This window comes from Siniperca chuatsi, linkage group LG6 (genome assembly GCF_020085105.1).
Source record: "Siniperca chuatsi isolate FFG_IHB_CAS linkage group LG6, ASM2008510v1, whole genome shotgun sequence".
NCBI lineage: Eukaryota > Metazoa > Chordata > Actinopteri > Centrarchiformes > Sinipercidae > Siniperca > Siniperca chuatsi.
The window spans coordinates 24,191,562-24,216,374 of NC_058047.1; the positions used below are offsets into that span (position 1 = coordinate 24,191,562).

Here is a 24,813-nt window from a genome sequence, read left to right on the forward strand (position 1 = left end):
GAAATGCTCTCTCTGTTGTGGCCAAGAAAAGCAGCTGTTGCTCTTGAATTGCCATGTTTCCATCCCGACCCTGATTCTGGGTAGCTGCACTCCGATTCATCGCCACAACTCACTGTCAATCAAGCGTTCCTGGTCAGAGGAAATGCAGGGAGGCTCCACCTGGCTTCCATTAACCTGCCTTTGCCCTGGAATAATGTGGAGGAGCGTCCAGAGAGCTGTGGGAGTCATGGATATCCCTATAAACGGCCACTAATAAAGCTGGCCAGCTCTGCTCAAATGGTATCCTGCATGTGTGAATGAGATCTGCTGTGAAGGCCTTTAAAGAATCTCTCTCTGCTCTCTGGTCAACTCAAGAGGTCTAGGTTGGAAAAAAATGTTCAGACACTTCTATTTTGCCAGCATGCTTCAGGAGATCGCCTCACAAACACTCACGCAAACATACATATACAGAGAAACCTCTATCCGAGAGCTAACCATCTGCAGGGCTGTCCATGTTTATCTTTTGCGTGGTAATGAGTGCAGGACTTTGATGCATGAGTTTTGTATATATGTGAGTACATGGAGCAGGGTAAGGAGTGGAGACAGACATGTAGTGCTCGGGTAAGTGGTGTAGTAATCACAGCAGTGCACGGAAGACCTGGCTCTGTTTCGGCTAGTTAGTCTTGCCACCATATTAGATTCAGACTCGTGAGCTGTCAGTTAAGACCAGCCTAAGCAAATAAAATAACCTCATAAAATCTCAATTATACAGATATATATATATATATATAGAAAGATTGAAGAAGAAGATTGCTACCACCCTCATCACTGTACTACAAATATGAATCTACAGCCTACAGCTTAGCTTAGCATGAAGACTGGAACATGGGGAAACAGCTAGCCTAGCTCTGTCCAAAGGTAATCAAGTCCATCTACTAGCGGCTCTAAAGCTCGCTAATTAACACATAATATATTGTTTGTTTAATCTGTGCAGAACCTGTAAAAACAACACATTTTGGTTTTACAGGGGTCATGTGATGGAATGGACCTTTACCTGGCTGGGTGTAATAACGTCAGTCAGTTTAAAAAAAAAAAAGAAAAAGGATTAAACAAATGAGTTTAAATTAGTGAGCTTTTTTCCACCTTTGGTCAAGGCCATGGCTAGCTGTGTCACTCTGTTTCCAGCCTTTGTTATGAGCTAAGCTTACCAGCTGCTAGCGGTAGCATATTTATCGCACAGACATGAGAGTCATATCTCCTGGCAGGAGAGCGAAAATTCATAAATTCAAAAATTCATGTTAAGAGACAGATATAAGAATGATATCAGTCATGATATCAGAAAGCAAATAATGTATTTTTCCAAAAAGTCGAGCTATTCCTGTTGATGACCCTCGCACCCTCGCGCCAGTTTCACTGAAATAGTTGTGAAGCACTGGGGAAAAAAACTAGGTTTTTGGGTTTTGGAGAAAATAATGTCACAGATGTCTTCATAGACTTGCAGCACTTGTAATTTGTAACATAAGTAGAACTCCCACCACCACCGTCCCTTTACGAAGGGCTTTAGATGTTGGCATCTGTGAGCGTGTTTTGTGTATATGCTCATGAATGGACTTGCTGCTCAACTTAGAGCTGAGTGACACTTTTGGACAGAGATCGTGAAAAGGGAGGAGAGGCCCGAACAGAATCCAAACAGAGACAGACAGGAAACAGACGGACATGCTGGGAAGGCTTTGAGCATTACTCCTACGGCAGAGAAAAGCCGTGAAACATTGTTGTGTGTAAAAAGCTCAGTACTGAATCAAGGGCTCCTGCCATCTATGGGGTTGGTACTATACTAGAGAGCAGTTAAATTAGATGTTTCAGCCTTGCACTGGTGCCACTGTCTTAGAACTCTCCAAAGTAAACAGTGTGAAATGAAATTATGACGCTTTGAAATCTCACACACGCACACGGAGAGGGAGCCCCGGCTGCGATGTAGAAGAGGAGTAGACCATGATGAAAATGATTCCACTTCAGCGGCTCCGGGGATAGATCATTGTTGAGGCTCAGGTCCAAACCAGCTCTACATAGCTCTAATTTAGCAGAGGGCCAGGCAGAAATCGGAGGCTTCCTTCCAAACCCATCCTGACCAGGAGCCCATTCCCAGGAAGGGTGGAGAGGGACCAGTGGCCCTCGGGCATTGCCCGTCTCAGCCGATCTCCATTAGGATAACTCAAGTAGGGAAAAAACAATGACTGGCTCCTGAACATGACTTTGATTTAATCCCGCTGTATATTTAACTCGAGGGTCAGTTTTATTATCATACACAGATATGAACAATCCTGTACACATGATACGCATTTGAGGATCCTGTTATGGTGCTGATACATCTGCACTTGAATGTAATTCTGTGTGTGAGTGTGTGTTTGGGTGTCTATTTGTGTGTATGCATTAGCTGTGTGCACATGAAAAGCCTTGTGTGTTTGTGTTTTTGTGTACTCACTGCCATCGCCCCCTCTCGCCTGAGCTGCATAGGGGTGGTCCCCCTGCTCTCTTGTGCTCATGAAATCACTTCTAAGTGCCTGTAATTTCTCACGCTTCATCAGTACTGTAATTTCAAAAGGCTTCCTCAGAAGACCCTCCTTTAGTGGCGACCTGGGGTTGTCAAATGAAAACATCATTTATCCAGTGACCTCGGAGCTTCAGGAAATGGTTTGCTGGCTATTCAGCGACAGCCTTGAAATAGGGAGCTGTGGTGAGGGACTGCGGGCTTTGTGAAACATGAAACAAAAGGTGGTCTGGCCCCTCAATCTACAGTATCAAGTTTGAGAGATTTCAGAAAAATGCACACATCCATTTGGAAAATCTTGTATGGAACCATTTGTATGTTTGCCAAACTGAGGTTTTCTTCCAGTGAAAATATTTACTTAGAAAAAAAAGAAACTCTGCAAGTATTTATTTCATTGCAATCCTTTCCTTCACCATGTCCTAAATGTGGTTTCTGTAGTTTTTGGCCCTCAGAGACACAACTGGCAGTCCAGCCACCGAGTGGCTCAGTTCCATGGCTTTCAGGTTCAAAGTCTTGGTCCTGTGGGATCAATGATCCAACTATCTTTGTTTAGTTAAAAAAAATCTTTATCATGGTAGATTTTTAGGTCTTCAATGCCTCATTGTCTGCTAGTGCTGCTTTTCCCATGTGTAGACTTTGTCATCACTTTTTAAGGGCATTCTTTCACTCATACGTTGTCTGTATTAGTCAGATATGGTGAAAGATGTTTGGGAAGAAAGCCTTCGTGATATGCCCTCCCACTGCATTGGGTAGACAAGGTTTACAATAAGAGTTGGTAATGACTTTAGTGATTTAAGGATCTTACTTTTAAGTATGCTCCAATGTCAAAGGAGATGCTGTCCAGACTGTTTTTAGCCTACATTTGTAGCCATGCTATTAGCATGGCTCTATGAATGGCAGTCTGTCCGTCTGCAACTTTCACACTGAAATGTCAACAACTATTGGAGAGAATGCCATGAAATTTTGTACAGACATTCATGGTACCCAGGGGAAGAACCCTAATGACTTTGGTGATCCCCTGACTTTTCCTCAAGTGCCACCATGAAGTTGACATTTGTGGTTTTAAGTGAAATGTCTAAACAACTATTGGGTGGATTGCAATGAAATGTGGTACATACATTCATGTTCCCCCTCACCCAATCACTGTGGCATCATCAACCTGCAAACCTAATGACATTCCCATCAGCCTCAGCTGAACTTTGTGTTTAGCGCTAATTAGAAAATATTAGCATGCTATCACTCTAAACTAATATGGTGAACATTTTCAACATCAACATGCCAGTCATTGTGATCATGTGAGCATGCTGACGCAACCTCACAGAGCCGCTAGCAGTAGCTGTAGACTCTCTGTTTGAATCCTATCCAACTGCAAAATACTTTGTATCACACAGTTAATGACAGACTTTCTCAGATTACAATCACAGCAAAGCGTTCATTGATAACTAGCTCAAACTACAGGCTTGTGTTCAGATTGTCCCAGATCAAAAATGTGCTGCCCCAATTCGCCTCAATCCGAGTCTCAATCATTAGTGAGAAGTCCTAAACCCCCACACATCACAAAAGCCAGTGAGTTATCTGTGCAGACCAGCGCAGACTCTCCATGATCTTAAAATGGCCAAATCAGAATTATCATCTTGCTTGCTCTCATCCTGTAATGGGGTCCCGGCATTAGCAGAAGAGATCTCTGTGTGTGTGTTTCTGTGTGTCTTTTGTGCAGGTGATGGAGATCAGAGCTGGTGGGGATAACCCTGGGATCTTAGTGAAAGCTGAGTGAAAGTTAATGGGATGGAGGGTCCTCAGAGGGCACGGAGGAAAAAAGGGGTCGTGACATTTAATCGTCTTGCCCCGACAGGCTAAGGCACTGACAGAGAGGTCAGGGGGGGGGGCAGAAATGGACCAGGGAAGACATGGGTGGGGCAGAAACACACAAAGGCCCCCTCAGTGCAGTGATCAGACTTGTCATCCAATAAGTCTCCCTGTAACCCTCCCTTATGGCTTAACTCTCTGAAACACACCTGGAACATGACCCCGGGCCACTGATGACACCATCTCAAACACAATAGTGATCTGGGGGGGGTGGGGGGGTCCTCATTGAAGGACATGTTTACTCAAATTTTGAAGCTTAAACCCTTTAAAAACAGCGGTCTGTAAAGTCTGACAAAGACACTCGAGCACACCCGCTCACTGTCTCTGAGGGAAACATGTACATCATGATCCAGTCTTTGCCGTAATTATCAGCCAACGTTGGTCATCTGGACCAATCACGAAGCAGTTCAGCGTAGAGCCACAACACAACAGGAAACCATTGGCATAAACATGAGCTATAAACACAGTAAACAAAACCAACATAACACTGACACTCTGCTGATTAAAGGAGGAAGGTGTTTTTGCTGAAGAGGTGTTCAAAAACAGAATACACACAGTCAGTGATTAGAGATGATGCTAATCTCTGAGCGCAGGGTGAAAGTCAACAAATCAAGGAGAGTAGAGACAAAACGAACATAATGTATATATGTGAGGTCTGCTTGGGGCCAGACAGACAGACATAGATAAAGATATAACATAGCTATAAGTTGTGTTTTTCAGTACAGTTGAAACCACATCCACCACACAGCCTTCAGAGCAGTGTGGTTAGTCAGCTTGGAAAAAAAGGAATCATCTGGCTTTACTTTGTGCACTTTTATTTTGAATTTTCAAGTTTTCCCTTTAAAAAAATCTAGTTTGAACTCCATCTTCTCAGCCTCAAAGGTTAACTGTGTAAGCTTTACTCTGAGTCTATTTTAAATTAGCTCAAATAAATAATAATAATAATAACAATAAATTTTATTTCTATAGCGCCTTTACAAGTTACAAGGTGCTTCACAAAATACAATATCACGGCAAATCATAGAGAAATAAAACAAAAATTTTTAAAAGAACATCACAGAAACTGCAATAAAAACAGGGAGTTCAAGAAGTGGTCCAACATAGAGAGATAAAACAAAATATAAAAAGAACAACATTATAACATTTGAATAGACACTATAAAAATATTATAGAAATGCCAGTCTGTACAGGTGGGTTTTTAAAAGCTTTCTAAACTGACTCAGCTGATCTGACGTTGAGGGGGAGTTTTAACAGAAAAAGCTTTGTTTTAAGCCTGGACTGTGGATTCTTTGATCTGAGGGGCTAAGAGTTCTGAAATGTAAAGCGGACCATGTTGGGATTTAAAAGTATCAATAGAATTGAATTCTATAGGGGTGCCTCGGTAGATCAGCGGCCTGGGTTCGATTCCAACCTCCCATTTGCTGCATGTAATCCCCTCTCCCTCCCGCCTTTCCTGTCTATCTTTGCAGCTGTCACTATCAGATAAAGGCAAAAATGCCCAAAAAATAATCTTTAAAATTCAATTCTGCAACAAATGGGGATCCAGTGTAATTTGGCCTGCGTCGAGTGTTTGTGAGAAGTCTTGGTGCTGCATTCTGCACCAACTGTAGAACTAGAAAATGGCTGCATCGTTTAGGCAAGTAAATAAGGAATTACAGTAGTCTAGGTGGGAGGAGTTGTTCAACTATGTTCTTGGGGAGCATTGGTTTGACTTTGGCAATATTTCTTATTTGTAAAAAGCAGGACTGAACAAGGCTCTTAATATGCTGATTAAAGTTGTGGTAATGATCAAAAACAACTCCCAGGTTTTGGGAGTTGTAAATAGAAAAAACCTCAGGTACATATTTAAACTGGCACTTGAGCAAGACGGTAGCATTTATTCTACTTCTCCGGGGAAAAGTAGTTGTAATGGGTAAAGAATAGGACTAATGTGGCAATAAAAAGTCTTGTGTACATTAAAGTAAATGACAATACTTGCATGTCCTGTGTATTGTCATACTTACATGACATTACGTTACACACATTGCACATATATAATAAAGATGTTACCTGAAATGTAAACTCAACATGATATGAATATTTTAATGCAAAGAAAAGAGGTACAACAAAGTTCTTTAGAGTTACTAAACGAAGGTTCGGTAACAGGGCTTATGGATTTTTGACCTCTAATTCATTTGGAGCCTTGTATAAGTTTGAATACCAGCTATGTGAAAGTAGTAATTATATCATCAATATGGTACCAGTCATCATTACTGGGAATGGTAGGTATGATCGTACTCCTGATTTATGTTTCAGCCTGGAAGGTTCGGTTCAGATGGTTGCTGAGCAGCCGGCTTCAGGCCAGAAGAACCATCTGTCCCAGCAGCCTTTGACTGTTTGTAAATTGTGGTTTCTGGTCTGCTGAGCTGACTGTTTTAAGCTGAAAAGGTCAGTCAGACCTCTGGTCTACTGCTTGTTGGTACAGTGTGGTTTCTGAATTATAGAACAGATAAATTCAAGCCAAAACACACAGCCATTACAATATTCTGAGGTTTTAGAGGTTAATGGTGAATGAGGAAAATGATGGGGAGTGTTCTTTCTGAGCTATGTGAAATGCATGCATTGTCAGAGTAGTGTAGGTAATGCCCTTCTGCAACAGTTTACCGTGGAATGGCCTGCAAGTACTAATGGACCTGTTTTCGCACATCCATTTTCTAACATAAGCACCGATAAAAAAGCTCCTGAATTGGACATTTTAATTTTTTTCTCATGTGATATATGCCAATGGGAATAAATGTTCCAATTATTAATCGTCATTTTACCTTGGCTTATGTCAGTGGCTCTTAAAGTGGGGCCTTAAGTTCAAGTAGGTGGTCAGGTGGCCAAACAATGTTTAATTCATTATATATTTTAATCCATCCTAAACCAATAAATCAATGATGCTGACATAGCGAGTGAATGTGGTATAGGCTCACATAATATGAAGATTTCACTGCATTCCTTTCCCTCAAAATCATATCCAACCACTTAGCCTTCTCAGGTGAGGGCATGTATCATTTAGAATATTTGGGGGGACCCTACCTCATGTTAGTTACAAAGAAAAGATGCAGCGTTTGTGTGTAGTATGCAGGGAAAACTACAAGTTTTACGTCTATTACTACAGTAGCACTGTGTGTGTGCAGTGCTGCTTTCATCGTGGGCAGGCTGGGAGAGCAGGCTGAATGAAACACAGGCTGGAGTGTTGCACGACAGCAAAGGTAGCTTCTGGTTACAAACTTTGGACCAATCAGGACGCCGCTTTGCCTTCCAGCAGGAGCAACAGTTCAATCTGGAGCGCTTCACGAAGAAACTATCTCCTCTAAATTCAAACTGACGATGCTTATTCACTTCCGCTGACATATCTGATAGCCAACTAATTGTCATTGAAGGAAACGCTTCCGAGTAATGACAATGTTGGGTATGTATGTGCCAGACAGATTTTCTCTGAAATCGTCAAAGGTCCAGGATGGAATCGGTCTTTACACGGCGCGGCGAGTGAAAAAGGTTTGTTGTTTCTGACTGGGCAACTTTGTAACCGACTTTACACGCGCGAAGCGTTTTATGTGACTTTTTAAAAAGATTCTAAGCGTTGTACATAGGATATCTGTTCGCTTTATTCCTTTGAATCTCTGTCAAAATCTCACTCTCAACCCAAGGCTCCTCTGACGTGAAGTGCCACGTAGCTACAGTGACTCCAGTTGTTTCTCATGTCGGTAAAGAAGGGTTTCGTGAACCAACGCAGTACATACTATACATGAATGTTACATTCAGCTTAAAACTCGCCGCTTTTTTGCGTCATTTAGCAAAACTGCAGCCATTTCCCCACTGCTGTCAGGTATATAGAGAAGGCGAATACAGTTGTGAAATGTTTCAGAGGATGAGTGGGTTCAGGTACCGTAGGGATGTGTTCACACGCAGGAGGACATTGTTATTTGAATCTGTAGCACTGTGGTAAAGCAGGTTGAGGATGAACATGAATCCGACACCAACACATTTTGACCACGCCCCCCTGGATTTTTGGCACATCTGGAAGGTCAAAAGGAAAAATGTCCAGTACTGAAGGATGCATTCACATGTCACATAAACAGTAGGCGTGCTCACTAGCTATCCAACATTTACCCACAGTGCAAAAAGCATGGTTTGGACAGTCCACCAGGGTGTATAGTGTTTTAATATAATTCATTTTGGCTGCCAGTTTGTTTTACAATGGCATCATGTTTGACAAATGATCCCTCTGTTTGTCTTAAAGGGAGAAAAGTTTGGCCCCTTTGCAGGTGAGAAAAAGCTGCCTAGTGAGCTGGATGAAAGCTCGGACACCAGGCTTATGTGGGAGGTGAATGCACATACATTCTCTTATTTTTTTTAACACCACTCTACACGTTTAAAGGTTTCAGAATTCAAAAGTGCGTTTGCTGTTTGGCAGAAGTCACTCAAAGGTGACTTTATATTGTTTTTAGTTAAGAGGCGCATACATCATGATAGCACTTAGCCTCGCACATGTAAAAGCTGTATTACATATGTAATGTGGTAATTAACAGTACAGTAAATAGTCTCCTTGCAGTTGGTATTGCAGTTAAGCACAAAACACATCCTTTATCATAAGACAGCTTTTCAAGAAAGACACAGCTGCTTGCAGTTCTGTCCAAATATGTTCTCTTAGTTTTTCTGTGATAAAGAGAACGTTTAATTACACCGCAGATCAATTAACAATACTGGCTGATTTAAACCCACTCTCTTCTCATGTTGTGGGGAAGCCATTGATGGTAGCCACTGAAATAAATGCTGTGATGTAGTTATCTGTAGCTGCCACATTGTGAGGAAGAAGCCTGTGCACATGATTAGGTGTTCACATGTAAGGCCAACACACAGAAGACAAACCATGAAACCAACAAGAGAAGAAGAAGAATCAGTTGTTCACTTCTACAAACTCAAGCAGCTATTGTTTTTTTTCCCAGGTCCGTGGCAGTAAAGGAGATGTACTGTATATTCTGGATGCCAGTAACCCGCGCTATGCCAACTGGCTGCGGTTTGTCCATCAGGCGCCTTCACAAGAGCAGAAGAACTTGGCAGCCATACAGGTATATTTCCTCCCAGAGGACAATGAATCCTTCAGACTTACCTAAAAAGACAGACTTGAAAGACAATGATACATTTTACAGGCAATACACATCTGTCAGGACCGGCTAATGATTTAAAAACAAAAGTGGCTATAAAGAGACTCAAAGAGAAACACTTTTTGACTTATACAGGTAGAAGATGTTGGAATTTCGTTACTTTTTTTCAGTGGACAGACTCTTCAGCCTGGAAAACCATCAAAGCAAGATCTGAAAAGTCACTTTTTTTACAGTAGTGGAGATTAAAAAAAAGGCAACATTTTATTGCGTTTGTTCTGGAAGACATCACAGATGACCACATGAGTTTTTACAGATTACATAGATATTAAATATGTTACAATTCGATGATCAGTGGTGAGAGAGTGAAGATGGTGGCTAAAGCATGGAAAAGTGACAAATCTGCACAGCTTCAAACTGAACTGAGGATCTTGATTTTTTTTTTTAAATAATGAAAATAGGTTCAAGGTGAAAAGGGAAAAATCAGTTTGATGAAATTACATGACACAGGATACATGCTTATCATTTACATCGCAAAACAAATCACATTGGCTTAAACTCTCTATATAGCCAGATGTCTGAACTATTTTGTAAAATGTAGTGTAAATTGGATTTAAAATTGGGCAAGGAAAAATCCATTTTTTTTGTTTTCTGTACATATCTCCATAAATGTATCATGGTAAATCCAGATGTAAGACTATAAACAAGTGTTATGTACTTGAACTGGAAGAGGGTTTAATACAGCCTCTCATGCTGAGGGAATGTTTTTGCAATTGTTGATCCAGGAGTTATTGCAGCGACTGGGAATTATTATCTTCTCTCAATTTGTTATTTCCAAAAGACTACAAGAACATTTTTTTAAAATTATTATAATGACACATTATGCTTCAACAACAGTAGCTAGGCTTATGACTACAAAAAAAACCCTCAAGAATTTTCAAAACACAACCTCTTAAAGCATACAAACACACACACACACACACACACACTTGAACACAACCTTAGCACTGGATCTGGGAAATTTCACCTCTTGCACTCCTGTGTAAAAGATAAAAGAGATTGTTTTCTCATGATGCAAGAAAAATAGTAGTGGAATGAAGAGGAGATGAACATTTCAGGTCTCAGGGCCAAGTTCCTGCCATTAATACACGAATGCCCAAAGTGATTGGTCATTTAAAGGTCATCCATGTGTGTTAAAGCTCTGTGTTCCATCAACAGTGACATTTATTGTCTGGCTTTCCTCTTAATCATTATTTATGTATATTTAGAATCCCAGAGTTAAAACAAAATGGCAGTTTGATTTTATTAGCATGACCTTTAAGGACAAGAAAGTTAATGACGACATTTTTAAGGGTTTGAGATTTTGACCTGTGGCCTCAATCAGACTTAACAGACTGTTGTCTGAGTGTAATGAGTTCAACCCTCAGCCAGCCTCAGTAATTACTCAGTGTGCATTACCATAAATGGATATAACTGTATTTTAGCAAGAATGCTTTTCTCATTAGCTACATTCTTCTCAAATTTGTCAGGGACAATTCTGCCAGTGCTCCATGGCATCGTTATTATTGTGTGATTACTAGATTTCAACCATTTTGTGGTCCTTAGGATGGAGAGAACATCTTTTACCTGGCTGTGGATGACATAGAGACAGACACAGAGCTCCTAATAGGCTACCTGGACAGTGATATGGAGGAAGAGGAGGAGGAAGAAGAAGAGGAGGTCATCAAAGATGAAGACGAAAATAGTAAAGATGCCAAGCATCTTGTTGAAATGGGTACAGTGGCATTATATTGCCTTATTTGTAATCCCGGACATATACAATTCATTTATCATATGCATTTCAGAGAAAATCACACAGAAATGATATATATAAACATATATTTGCCTCTTAGATCTCTGCTAATTGTATGTGTGCCACATCTTTACAGAACTAGTAATAAAGAAGGAGGACCACCCCTGCTTGCTGTGTGAGAGCAGTTTTCCCAGTGAGGAGATCCTGGCCGCCCACCTCCAGAGTCTGCACCAGAGGCCCAGCACAGAGGAGAAGGACTTCAAATGCAGGAACTGTGGCAAGAAGTTCCCCATCAAACAGGCTCTGCAGCGCCAGTGGGTTTTCTGTTCCATCACTTAAGTGGTTTTTGTGTAGTTTTATTTAACATTTAACTGTTCTAACAATGAATCTGCAGGTAATGAAGAAGTCTGAAAAAGTATTTAATCAATTTGGCAGCAATTTAGGTTTTAGATCATATGTTATGGTAAAGAAATTCAGTTTTTAAAGGTATTCATTTCTTTGCTTCTAATAAAAAAAAGCATAAATTAATTCAGGAGGAGGATGTTGCTGGTTTCACAAAAAAAAAGGGAATAGTTCTCTCATGTCTGTCCATTCAGTTTGAAGCTACAGCCAGCAGCCAATTAGCTTAGCACACAGACTGGAAACAGGGGGAAACAGCAAGCCTGGCTCTGTCCAAAAGTAACAAAATCTGCCTACCAGCACCTCTAAAGCTCACTAATTATTTATATCTTATTATATCTTGTTTTTTGAACCCTTCTGGACTCTTGTCGTCACCATGACTAGCGGAGACTTCAGGAAGTCACTGCACCCGGGGCAAGAAATGCACATAATCCCCCTAAAAACCACAAATTGTTGCTTTTACACTTTGTTTTTTGTACGGATTAAACAAATAAGATATAACGAGTTAATTTAGTGAGCTTTAGAAGTGCTGGTAGGCGGATGTTTTGCTTTGAACAGAGCCAGGCTAGCTGTTTCCCCCTGTTTCCAGTCTTTTTGCTAAGCTAAGCTAACTGGCTGCTGACTGTAGCTTTATTTTAAACGGACATACATGAGAGTGGTATTAATCTTCTAACTCTCGGCAAGAAATCGAACTATGTCTTTAATTAAATTTGATTAGTTAATGTCATTAGAAATTAATGATTTTTTTGTGTATTGTACATGAATTTATCCTGTATATCTGCACTTGACAATTTACTTTTCTTTAGCCGTCACCCTGATTTGTTTCATTTCTTCTTTGGTGCCTAATTTGTTTTTATTTTGAATCCTTCCCCAGTGTTTTGCATTGTTCTGAGTCACCGGATCCATCAGGTGACTCTAAAGCGCACCAGTGCTCCCTGTGCCACAACACGTTCAGCTCTGAATCCAGGTAACATACATTGCCCAAAGGGAATTTATAACCTGTATAAATTAAAATGTACAATGGACACATGCAATTTATTTCCTAAGATGCACAGTTAGATAGAGTTCTTTCCTCCTTCTTCTGTATCCTGTGTGTACAGCTTTGAACAGCATAAGGAAGCCTGTAAAGGAGATGCCAGGTTCATCTGTAAAGCAGAGAGCTGTGGCAAAAGATTCAAGAGCAAGGACGCTCTGAAGAAGCATAAAGGAAATGTTCACACAGGTTGGCCTCTCTGTCTCTCCCTGTTTGTCTCTCTGGGATTTTCTCAGTCTCTTTCTCTCTCTAGCACACACATATTCACATGCGTAGCACTTTTCTTTTTTCAAAAACGTCATGTAATGAAGTTAATTGTCCATTAGCAACCTCAGCACTCAAGGAACTGCAGTAACATTACTTGACCTCGATCAGTTAAAATCTCTGCAATGTTGAGACACATCTCTAATTACTTGCGCTACATAATTGCTGACCTGTGTGTTCTGGGGCGGCTCACTCCTTTAGATAATTGGACTTCCATAGCTATTTATGATGGGATGTAGGGCAGCCTTACACGTGAATCAAGTATCAACCCGAGATTAAGACATTCATTTCAGAGGCTGATGGAGTTGAGATCCGGCCCTTATGTGGTCAGGACAAGGGGTGTGTGTGTGTGTGTGTGTGTGGGCGAAGGGGGAAGTGGATCAGACTCGTCAGATGTGGGGCATGTGATTCAGATGGGGATAAGGGGAGGGTCCCATGGTGGGGTCACTGGGCCTGTGATGAGGAGAGTTCAGTGTCCAGTAAACGTTTGGTATTTGTCTTTTGCTGTGTGATGATTGTCTTGAAATTGTTGGTGTGCTTGCCCACCAAACAAGGTTAGGTTTGGTAATTTTTCATCCACTTTTCTTTATAGGGAGTGCACGTCGGAAACTCACATGCACCATATGCAACAGAAAATGCTCCTCCTCTCTGAATCTACAAGAACACAGAAAGGTGAGGCTCTAAACAAGCTTCTGTACAGCTCAAATGATCCCAACCACATACTTTGCATTGGATCTGAGAGGATTTTCTCAGTTTACGCAGTTTTGCATGATCCATTTTTTACAGTGATGTCTCTTTTTTGCTGTTTCATGCTACACAGTGGAATCCATCACAGTCTAACCTCTTAATCTTGCATTCATCTCTGCTTCCTGAGCTTCTGAGTTCACTTTGTTCGGCTATTCCCTCTCCACGTGAGGGTGTCTTTATGATCAAGTTTTTACAAATGTATTCTGGGTGACAAAGAGCAGAGGGGTGGTTTCTTTTTCACTAGCTCATCCCACAGGTCTTGTGAAATTTAAGAGGCTCTTTTGGCTGACAATAAGGTTTTAACCTTGGCGTCAGGATTCTCCCTCTTACTGATGGATTACAGATTTGAACTGGGCTGTTTAAATACTATTTTAAAATGTTTTCACACAAATAGATATTTGTTTTGGTACTCTGGTACTCATTGCCAGTATTAGCCTGTGTTCAGTTCATGAACGCTTTTACATTTGCTGTAGACATCTATGAGTGGATAGTTCTGTCCTCTCACAAAGTAGGCTAATATGTCTTCCATTTAAAGATGTAATTTCAGTGCAATTACATGCAATTAATTTAATTGCATTAAATAATTAGCCAGCATACATTGGACTGGTGTAGTAAAGTCCAACATGGTAGGTTGGTCTTTGCCAGCAATCTGAAGCTGCTTTTGTACTTTCAGTTGAACAATATGTGCTTGTTTGTATGTAGATATGAAAAAATATGTAAATTGAATATGGGCGCTCCTGTCTGTCCATTGATATTGAAGTATTTGCAATGAACTGGGAAATGTATCACCAAATGAAAGGTTTAATCAGGATTAAGAAAAACAAGAATATCTATAAATGACAGTTTTTCCCCCCTTGTGGATTAATCAATTCACTGAAAGCAGTTCCCTGCTTCAGGTCGGGACAGCACTTTCACTGATGATCGCAAACAAATTGTCTTATGTGTGTTAATGTTAATGAAGAATGTTAGTTCATGTCATTCATTAAGTAACATTCTTCATTAATTATTCCAGCTGGTAATTGTGGAATTTCATTTTCTCTTGTCAACATGTATCATCCAGATTAATCAACAGGCATTAATCCGTCCCTGTCACCTTATTCATCATCAAGCCACTTCCATTTAAAGTCACCTGGAAGTTGTGACATAGTTTTGCAGCGTATCATTTAACCTACTTCACCTGTCTATGAGTCAGTATTCTCCAGTTTCAGCTCTCCAGGGTATTTTAAAATAGGCTTATGTAATATTCCTATTTGGCCTCCTTATGTGTGTATATGCCAGTTCTGCTATTATGTGGCGCATGATAGCAGAAATGATTTCCAGTCATGCACTATTGTCTGAACCATTGTCTGTTATAAAATCGGAGATCTGAAAGGCAGAATATGTTTCTATAAATTTAGGTCAGTATTACATTAGATTTTGACAAATGATGTTTTCCAGTAACACATTTAATAAAGATGTTCAAAAGAATCGAGTCCTATTTAAACACAAAGTGTTATAATAAATATGGCACATTTCTGGCCAAAGAATATCTGGTGTATTCTTATAACTTCAATCAAAACCATTGGGACATTAAGTATTATTCTTGCAGAAGAGCAATCAAACTTTCCATAATGACACGTTAGCTCCAAAGCAGCTTAAAACTGTCATTATCATCATTTAGCTGAACAAGCTTTTGCAGTAGCAGCTGTGACAAGAGGAGCTGCCGTGCATTAGCATATGCTATTGTAGCTGTACGCCGGGGAACTATTGAATGTGCAATTATTGGAGCTATGCTCTGAAGCAGAAAAGGGATTGAAACTTTTCATCACTTTAATTGCTTTTCTGTCTGTAGACATCAGTCTAATGAAAGTGGACAAGATTTCGTTTCTGTTGACCATCGCAGGCCGTGATCCTTCAACCTAAGTTTTAAAAAATTAGCAGCAAGACCAAAACTTAAACACTCTGTCTTTTACTCTTTTGTTGTAGGTCCATGAAATATTTGACTGCCACGCATGTGACAAGAAGTTCATTTCCACAAATCAGCTAAAACGCCATATGATCACACACTCAGGTAAGAAGACATTAAATACATCACTCCTTGAGTTTATGCATCATCTCTGTTTACCATATTGCATCTGTCTTAATCTTTCAATGATTAGAGAAGCGACCATATACATGCGAGATCTGCAGCCGTTCGTTCAAGCGTCTGGACCAAGTGACGGCTCATAAGATCATCCACAGCGAGGACAAACCGTACAAATGTAAGCTATGTGGGAAAGAGTTTGCTCACCGCAACGTCTACAAGAATCACAAGAAGGTGAGCAGATGTGGTATCACACATGATAAAATACTGGTGAGTTAATTGTTACTGTAATTATAGGCTTTCACAAGAGTGGTAATTCATTTCTCTATACCACTGTATCTAGCTGATTGGTGTTAAGAGATATTAATTGAAAGACAGAGTCACTTCAAAGCTAGACTTATTAGTGAGGCTGTAATCAATCAGGGTCTCGTTGGTGGCTGTTATCTGTGGGGTCTCTGGTCTGCTCCACCCCATGTTTACTTTTGGGATTGGGGTGTCACTTAGATAGATAGGTCGGGCATGGAGAGGGGGGCGCAGAAAAACAGAAGCACTTTGAACTTAAAGCCCCTTAAAGCCCCTTAAAGCCCCTCGGCTACGGAGCCTTTTGCATGATCTTCTCACATCAATTTTAGAAGCTTCGTCAACTTCCACAGTGAGGCAGGAGGCGGCTCTGCTTACACATTGTAAACATGCTGATGCTGCCCTGCTCCCTCTGCAGACCCACTCTGAGGAAAGACCTTTCCAGTGTGAGGAGTGCAAAGCGCTGTTCCGCACCCCCTTCTCTCTACAGCGTCACTTACTCATCCACAACAGTAAGTATGAGTGTGAGTGTGCCCCTGTGTGTTCTTGTGACCCTGCCCACAATGAATACATACACCCATAAGTAGAGCTGCAACGATTAGTTGATTAATCGATTGACAGAAAATTATTTTCCTAACTGGCTAATTGTTTAAAGCAAGACTATGTAACTTTTGCTGAACAGCGGCCTCTGTGGCTACAAGTGACAGTAATGTTAAACTAATGTAACAGTAGCACAGGTGGAAAAGAGTCCTAAAGTCAGCAAAGTGACTCAGTAATACGCATAATACAGCAGTATTTACCTAAAGTTTGGGAACATTAGCTAACATTAGCCACCATAAGCTACTGGTCATACCAGACCAGGTAAGGCTGTAGCTGCAGCGTGTAATGAATTGAGTAATTGTGCGTTTTATTGCTTCTGAACTTTGTAAGAGGAAGGATCAGAATCAGTCTTATTGGCCAAGCATTTGTACACATACAAGGAATTTGATTCCGTTTTTAAGTTGCTCTCAATGTACTTACACACAAAACAATTTACAGTAAGATAGAAATAAACAACAATGACCAACAACATACAATGTCTAAATACAAGTCAAGCCTTCTGTAGATTATAAACAAATACAAATAGTGCAAAGGACTAAATATTGAATGGGTAATGTACTAGATTGTTTTATATACATGACGAGGGTGTTTATTTATGGTATATGTATGTCTACATGTCTATATATTGTATTTACAGCGTGCAGGATTTATAGATGGATTATACGTACAAGAATGTGCTATGTCTTGCAGTTGCAGCCCTCCTTATATATTTAAAAGGGAAGGAAGTCAATAAAGTTAATGTTATTTTTTCTCCCCATTGTTTTGTATTGAATGTAGGTGTTTCAAATTTAAGATTTCAAGTTAGAATTACCAAAACAAATCAAGTTATTATAATATTTTATACATAAAGTGCAATAACAAGTTGTTTTTGAAGAGACATTACCTAGGAGTAGATCATTTTATCCCTCCTGTACTTAGATCAAGGCATCTAGAATTGAATTTAATTGAATCTTAATATCTCTTAGAAGAAAGGTTTTTAAGTTAAAACTAGCTTAGCGCGTTCATTAGGTGATAGTCCTATATTTTCATTGGCCTTCAAGTCATCCTTACCCCTGTGGATATTTCCAGTAATAATAGAAATCATAACTCTATCAAACATCTCACCAAGGAGACATGAGAAAGCGTTCAGGTGGACCCTGGGTGCTGTGGCCCAGCAGAATCTTTCTCCCCAGACAGTTGAGGAGCAGTCCAGCCTCGGCAGGATGCAGCGCTGCTCCTCAAATTGAGCCAGATAACAAAGAGATTGTAAAGCTCAAGGCATTTCCTGCTGCTGTCTCAGGAGGCAGGCTATATAATACCAGGACTCCTATTATGTATCAAGTTCAAGACAGTATGTGGGGCGTGAGGATTGAGTGTGTGATTTCACTGTAGGTGAGAGCATAGATGTGTCTGTCTTTGTGAGTTAATGTTAGCGCTCTAGTGATTGTCTCACAGCGAGAAAATGATGCACAGCTGTCGCAGCATTTCCAGGTGAAATCAAAAAATGTTTCAAACGTAGTGGGCCTCATGCAAGAACCTTTTTCATATTCTTATCCTGAATCTCTCGTACTTTTTTCTGTGAGGTCTGGTTGTATGAGTGTTCCAAGTCGGATTCAGCAAACTCTTTTAACTGGACAAACTTGTCGTAAATCACTTGTTTCAACTTGATGGATGCCACCTGTTCGCGAAGGAGGTGCACATTTGTGAGATTTGATCATTAGCATAATCGATCCTCACAAATGGCTGTGTAAGGTTCCACTCATTCATTCACAAATGTCACCAGGAGTAAAAAGAAGACTTTCACACGGCTGAGCTTCAAGTCCTGCTTCAAAACACACCACAATGTAACAGTGTCAGTAGTTGTATTAGGGGACCTGAAACAATTAGCTAGAAAATATTAATACAGCTGCCACCATACAGAAGGTGATGTTACACTGTCAGGTGTTATAATGGAGGATGATCTTTGAAAGCGATTTAGACCTACATATAGACCCTCAGGCAGCTGTCGGAGCGTGAGAATTTTCCTAACAGCTGCTGAATTTGAATCATAAAATATAAAATATAAAAAACAAAAGATGTCACCTGTCAGTTTATTGGCAAGCCAAGTTGCATTTGCCACGAGTTGATTTCGGGAACATATTTCAGATTAAAGCAGTATGATTCTTAAGCCAAACTATTTTTTTTCCCCCTTGTGGAGAAAGGCAGACTATCTGTACATGACTCGTACGACAGGTCTGGACCGCTAGCGCGCTTTGTTCGAGAAAATTCTAAATACAAGGAAACTGCTGAATGCGACAACTTCTCTTCAATCACTCTTACATGTCACTTAAGAACAAATCTTTTAGTTTGCAGACTTCTTGCCCAATGAAACATGCACAGCACATTTATGTAGGGTCAAATGTCAATTTGTGGACTTGTAGGTGTTGTAAGACCTGAAGAACAATCCTGTGTGTATGTGAATGTATAAATTACTATCTGTGCATGTCTGTGTAGGTGCATGCATGGTTTAATACCAGACTGAAGACCTGTTCCAAGTAATAATGAAGTCTTTATGTGCGGGTGTCGTTGACATTAATTATCATCAAGTGAATGTCTCGATTTGATTAAAAACACAACTTTCACTGGTGTTCCATTTTATTGGGCTGACCATCATCAGCCTTGGTAATAGGAGAATGAGCACAAGCTTGTAACCATTTGCTCCCGCCAAACACACACACCCTCTCTGTCCAAACTACTCTGTGGAAATTGAATGATCTCCATATAATGGAAACAACTACTCTTCAACAATAGAGACTGTTGTATGGAGGCAGAGAGCAGAGGCGTGAAGGAAAACATCAGGCTGCTCTCCGAACAGCTGAGATCGTGCCCCCACATACTGTCTGAGCACTGTCTGTCTGCCATGTTAGTGCCTTTCAGTGGAATGATTAATAAAATAAGGCATGTTTTTTACAGAACCATTTGACATTCAGATGAAACATATGGCAGAGCAGTTTGTTTTACTGTTTCCCCTGGGATGTCAGCTACAGATACACAATACAGGACGACTTCTGTCGAAAAAAAACAAAAACAGAACCAGACTTTTCTAAAGACCATTGTTTGGGGTTGTCTGGTGCAATGAAATACCCTTCTTTGTATTTTTCTGCCCACACAAATGCCCCAGTGAAATTGGTTCCCCTCTTGCTGTGCGTGATGGCTGTGTGTTTACAGGCACAACAATAGATAATGTTCCTCCATCCTTGCTACAGGTGAGAGGACATTCAAGTGCGACCAGTGCGACGCCACCTTCAAGAGGAAGGACACGCTCAACGTCCACATCCAGGTGGTGCACGACGGCCATAAGAAGTATAAGTGCGACCTGTGTGAGAAGGCCTTTGTAACGCCGTCAGTCCTCAAGAGCCACAAGAAGGTGAATGAAAAGCCAGACAGCCTCAATCATAGACAGTGATTGCATGTCTGCAAGGCCTGGCACTTTGTCCCGAAATTGAGTTCAAGCTACATTTTTGTTGTATTTATTTGAAATGCACACACTTCAAACATAACAGTTAGAAAACAATTTCGCTAAATTATCTTGATTGATAAATTCATCAATCTGCACGTAACTACAGATAGTTACTAAGAATATGCTCCTTCTGCATTTTGAGGTAACGGTAAAAGTAATAGAAGCATTCCACTAAATTACAGTTTTAAAACAGATTTTCCGTCATCAATCTTCTGCTATCACACTAGATTTAAAGGGGAAGAAATGACACGCCAAGCATCCACTTTACCAAAATGTTTCCATTGTTTCACATCCAGTCTCCTCATCTCACAAAAGTGATGCACTAACTGCACAAATATCTTGGACTGGCAAACCTGCTGGAGACATCCATCTTGACCATTGTTGCCCATGAAGGCTTGGAAATCAATTCCTATGTTGATTAGAAATGGCAGTTAGTCCATTAGCTCCGCAGGGTTTCAAAGCCCCAAACAGATCTCTCTGCAGATTATGAGCCCTAAATCTGACAACGTCCGGTGTGGTTATGGATCAAGATTGAAACCAAACAGATTCTTGGCACACGGCAAAAGAAAATGTCTTGGAGGTTGTTTCAGAACAGTAGGGCTCAAGACTGGCATGTTGAACTGTCTCGCTGCTTACGGGGTCTGGAGGCTGCTGAGAGATCTGGCCTTGATCAAAGCCAGGTTGCCGAGGAGACGACAACTTGCTGGCTGTGTTTACATGCGCAGAGTAACCTTGCTTTTGGCCATACTGTTGTTGAGGTCTTATTTAATGTACACTTTAGCCCCCAAATAATCACAAATAGTTCTCACAGCCATGTTTTGTTAGTATCAAAATCAAACCGCAGCTCTGCGCACCTGATTTTGCACGTGATGAAAATCAAAAGTAAATGGAGTAAGTAACTTTTTTAACTTCATGAAAGCCAAACATCTGATCCAGGTTTCTTATGGCCATAGTATGAATTTACCTCCATTATTCTAAGAAAATTATGATGCCTAGTAGGGCTGCAAATAACAATTAGACCAATCTTTTTCGATCAGTCTTCAGTCTTTGAAATAGAAAAATAGTTTGAAAATAGTGAGATAATGCCAAGGTGACATTTTCAAATTGTTTGTTTTATCCGACCAACAGTTCAAAACACAAATATATGAAATTTACAAATATATATAACAGATAGAAGCAGCAAATTCCACATTTTTGCTAGAAAAATTACTGAAACAATTGATCAATTATCAAAATAGATTCTGATTATTGTTTTGTCGATCGACTAATTGTTTAACTGACTAATCATTTCAGCTCTTCTTCTGAATTACCAGGCGGCTCCTCTCTAAGCACATATACAGTAGATGTAGCCACTGAGCCTGAATGGCTTGACTCATTTAAACAAGTGGTCTTAATGGAACAAACTATCTGACATTTTGGCAAATGCAGCTATCTCACCTCATCAAAAGAAAAAAGAATTCTAGATTAAAGATGACACAGAATGACCTGCTGAATATTGATATAGAATCAAGCTCTTTCTTTCTTTCCTACACAAGACAGGACAGATGTATAACTTTGTGTCTTTCTTTGTTTCCCTGAACTTTGGTCAGATGCGCTGTTGCAGCAGTTGCTTGTGTAAATGAACAGTATTGCGGTCCACTTCTGACAGAACAGGCCAGAGTTATTCATGGCGTGCTCTTGTGTTACAGTCAATGCCTTCTCCTCAGTGAGCCTGGATCTGTGTTATATGAGAGGGCGTGTGTGTCAGCATGTATGTGCATGTATTATATGTTTTGCACATTGTACAAGTTAGTCTCACCTCTGTCAGTTGCTGGAAGAATTCACTCCTGGATGAAAATTCCAGGGTTGGTTTTTGAGTTGTTACAGACATTCAAATCATTTTTATATTAAAAAAATATAAAAATAATTACCTACAACTCCCAATAAATTTCACACTTATGATTCGGAATGTGACATTCCCAAGTGAAATTGCTAGCGCTCCCCTGTGGCTGTCTGCTTATGAAGGTAGTATACCAGTGATGTTATATCTCTATTGTACAAACAACCAACTAAATAATGCAACACTGCTCCATCTGAGACACGTGTTTAATATATGGGGATTTGTTTCTGCATGATAATGTTTGACTGAGTGTGTATGCACGTGTTTGTTAATGTGCGTGTGTGTGTGTGTGTGTCTGTGTGAGCATGCGTGCGTGGATGGAGCCTTTGTAACGAAACACCCGAGGTGTCAGAGGGACACAGTGGGGTGATGGAGTAAAGGATGGGGGCCCAGAGAGGAGGTGTTCCTGTATTGTTGTAGTGCTGTTGAAACTGTCGCTCTGAGTTTGAGCCTTTCATACTCACGCTCTGGCCAGGAGGAGGAATTCAGAACGTACTTTTCAACATGGAGAGAGAGAAGGAGAGAAAGGAGGGGGAAGGGGTGGAGGAAAAGGTAGAGGAGGCAGTACACTCTTTCCACATGCTCCTCTTCCCTGTTTGCATGTGCAGCCCTTATGAGCCCACAGAGCTCAACACTGTGGACTGCTGGGACGTGAAGGATGAGGAGATGAATGCATACATGCATCCTGGCCTTTAGTCCCCTGGGCTTTGGACCCTGGCAAATCTGCATCGTCTGTGTTCTTTGATCCTGCCTTCAGGGCAGCTCAGTGAATCCACTGTCATGTGAACATGTGCATCTCCATTCACAGTCTATATAGGAGAAAACGAAATGTTGTTAATTCTTTGCCCAATCAGTTTAAAAAAAGTATAATGTTCTGACCATAAATTCCAGCGATCACAGTAGATCACATTTTATTTTGTAACGTAGGAAGGATGTGAGGATGAACGTTACAAATATTTTTCAATTTAACATGTCTGTTTTTCATTTCTCTGCCAGACACACACGGGGGAGAAGGAGAAGATCTGCCCATACTGCGGGCAAAAGTTTGCCAGCAACGGCACGCTGAGGGTCCACATCCGCAGCCATACAGGTCAGTGGCCCTCCACAGTTCAATGCTTTGTGAAATCGACCTTCCATCAGCTGCCATTAACATCACCTACTAGAGTGGAAGATGTGGAGTATCATCATAACACATGTCACACATTTTATTTTCCCTACTTAAAAGAATCACCAAATTATCAACAGTATGAAGATCATGTTGCATCAGAAAGACGCAGAACTAAATACCCAATCTGCTAATCAGACTAGCTGAATAGCCACTTTGTTTCCCTTCATTCATTCAAGCTGACATTGTGCACATCGGTATGTTTACATGCACTCAAGAAACCAGGTTACGCAGTTAATCGGAGAAGATGTTTACATGCGCTGTAGTAGATGTAGCCAGGTAGCTGGCAAGCTATGTAGTAGGATGACGTTCCCATTTTTAATCCCACCTGTAAAGCTCCGATTGGTCACCTGTTTGACCAACCAGAGGAACAAGCTGTCACTGGGTGCAACACCGGACCTATCTGAATCGGTGAACATATCGAAGATGTGGGTGACGATTACAGGTCTGGAACCAGGCTACTAAATAGCAAAACTTTGTCTTGAATGTCATTTGCATTTTGTATGATGCTCCGCTCTTAGCACCTTTACACCATGCACACTGCACAGGTCACAACTATCCCAAACAAATTCATAAAGCACATTTTAACATTAGAAAATTCCAACACGATGTAGCACGGCTTGCTCCAGTCTTTGCGATGCCACAAAAATAGAGCCCTGGATGTTCATTAAACTGCCTTAAACTGGAAAGCTACACATTCCTGTGCGTTTCCTTACCAACAGACTGGTGCAGCGACCTTGGCACAGCCACACACACACTTCTTGGCCTCTTCACTCACTCACTCTTTCTTTCTCTCTGTCTCTCTGCCCGCTCCTGGCTGTCTCCCCCTTTTCCTCACTCTGACTGAACTTCATCTCTTCTTCGCTCTCATGTTGTCTTCTCATTGTCCTGTTGTTTTTGAATTCGTCACTTTGCTTGCTTTCTAGCTTCAGACTCGCCTGCTGAAAGGCAGTCTTTCTGAAAAAATGGCAGTTTCCTATAAAACATATCAATCCTCCTCACGTGTCTTGATCTTCTGATCTTCCTATTGAATCCAGGTAGAGCCATGTCATCGTTACAAGCCCACATAGACCCCCCTAATTAGTGAATCAATTACCTAATATAATAACTCATGCTTCAACCAGCTTCATTCACGCTCTTTTTTGTGCTCTTGGATTCCATACCACACACCAAATTATAAATGTTTTCAGCTTAAATCATATGTTTAGCCTCTCAAACCTTCCCGTCAGGTTTTGACAAGATTAGTGATTAGTGTGTGTCAAAATGTGTGTGTATATTTGAGTGGTGGCAGGACGATGGTCCTTTGACAAGCCTACCGCACTTGGTCAACAGCTTCCTTTGTATATGTGTGTGCGCGAGTTGTGTGTGTGTGTTTTCGTACATGTGTACGTGTGAAGGACAAACCAACAGAAGGAGAGAATGTATTCCAGTGTGTGCCGCGGCCCAGTCTGATTGTATTTATATAGAATAAACAAAAGAGAGGAATGCTGGGGGAGGGGTGGGAGCCGAGGGGACACCTCAAAGAAAGAAAGGAGTAAAGAGAGAAAAGACCACTCCAAGAAAGCATCCAGC

The 24,813-nt window shown here is 40.8% G+C and overlaps 1 protein-coding gene across 1 annotated transcript in view; it reads left to right on the forward strand.

Annotated features, from left to right (window-relative positions):
• Positions 1-7,623: 7,623 nt before the first annotated feature.
• prdm5 (PR domain containing 5) overlaps positions 7,624-24,813 on the forward strand; it is a 32,063-nt gene continuing 14,873 nt past the window's right edge. The window contains exons 1-13 of the mRNA XM_044198659.1: positions 7,624-7,915; positions 8,661-8,744; positions 9,367-9,489; positions 11,128-11,296; positions 11,451-11,628; positions 12,588-12,680; positions 12,814-12,935; positions 13,603-13,682; positions 15,723-15,807; positions 15,896-16,053; positions 16,538-16,631; positions 19,944-20,104; positions 23,073-23,166. Of these exons, the coding sequence (XP_044054594.1) occupies positions 7,817-7,915; positions 8,661-8,744; positions 9,367-9,489; positions 11,128-11,296; positions 11,451-11,628; positions 12,588-12,680; positions 12,814-12,935; positions 13,603-13,682; positions 15,723-15,807; positions 15,896-16,053; positions 16,538-16,631; positions 19,944-20,104; positions 23,073-23,166 (1,540 nt within the window). The 5' untranslated portion in view covers positions 7,624-7,816. The remainder of the gene's footprint in view (positions 7,916-8,660; positions 8,745-9,366; positions 9,490-11,127; positions 11,297-11,450; positions 11,629-12,587; positions 12,681-12,813; positions 12,936-13,602; positions 13,683-15,722; positions 15,808-15,895; positions 16,054-16,537; positions 16,632-19,943; positions 20,105-23,072; positions 23,167-24,813) is intronic.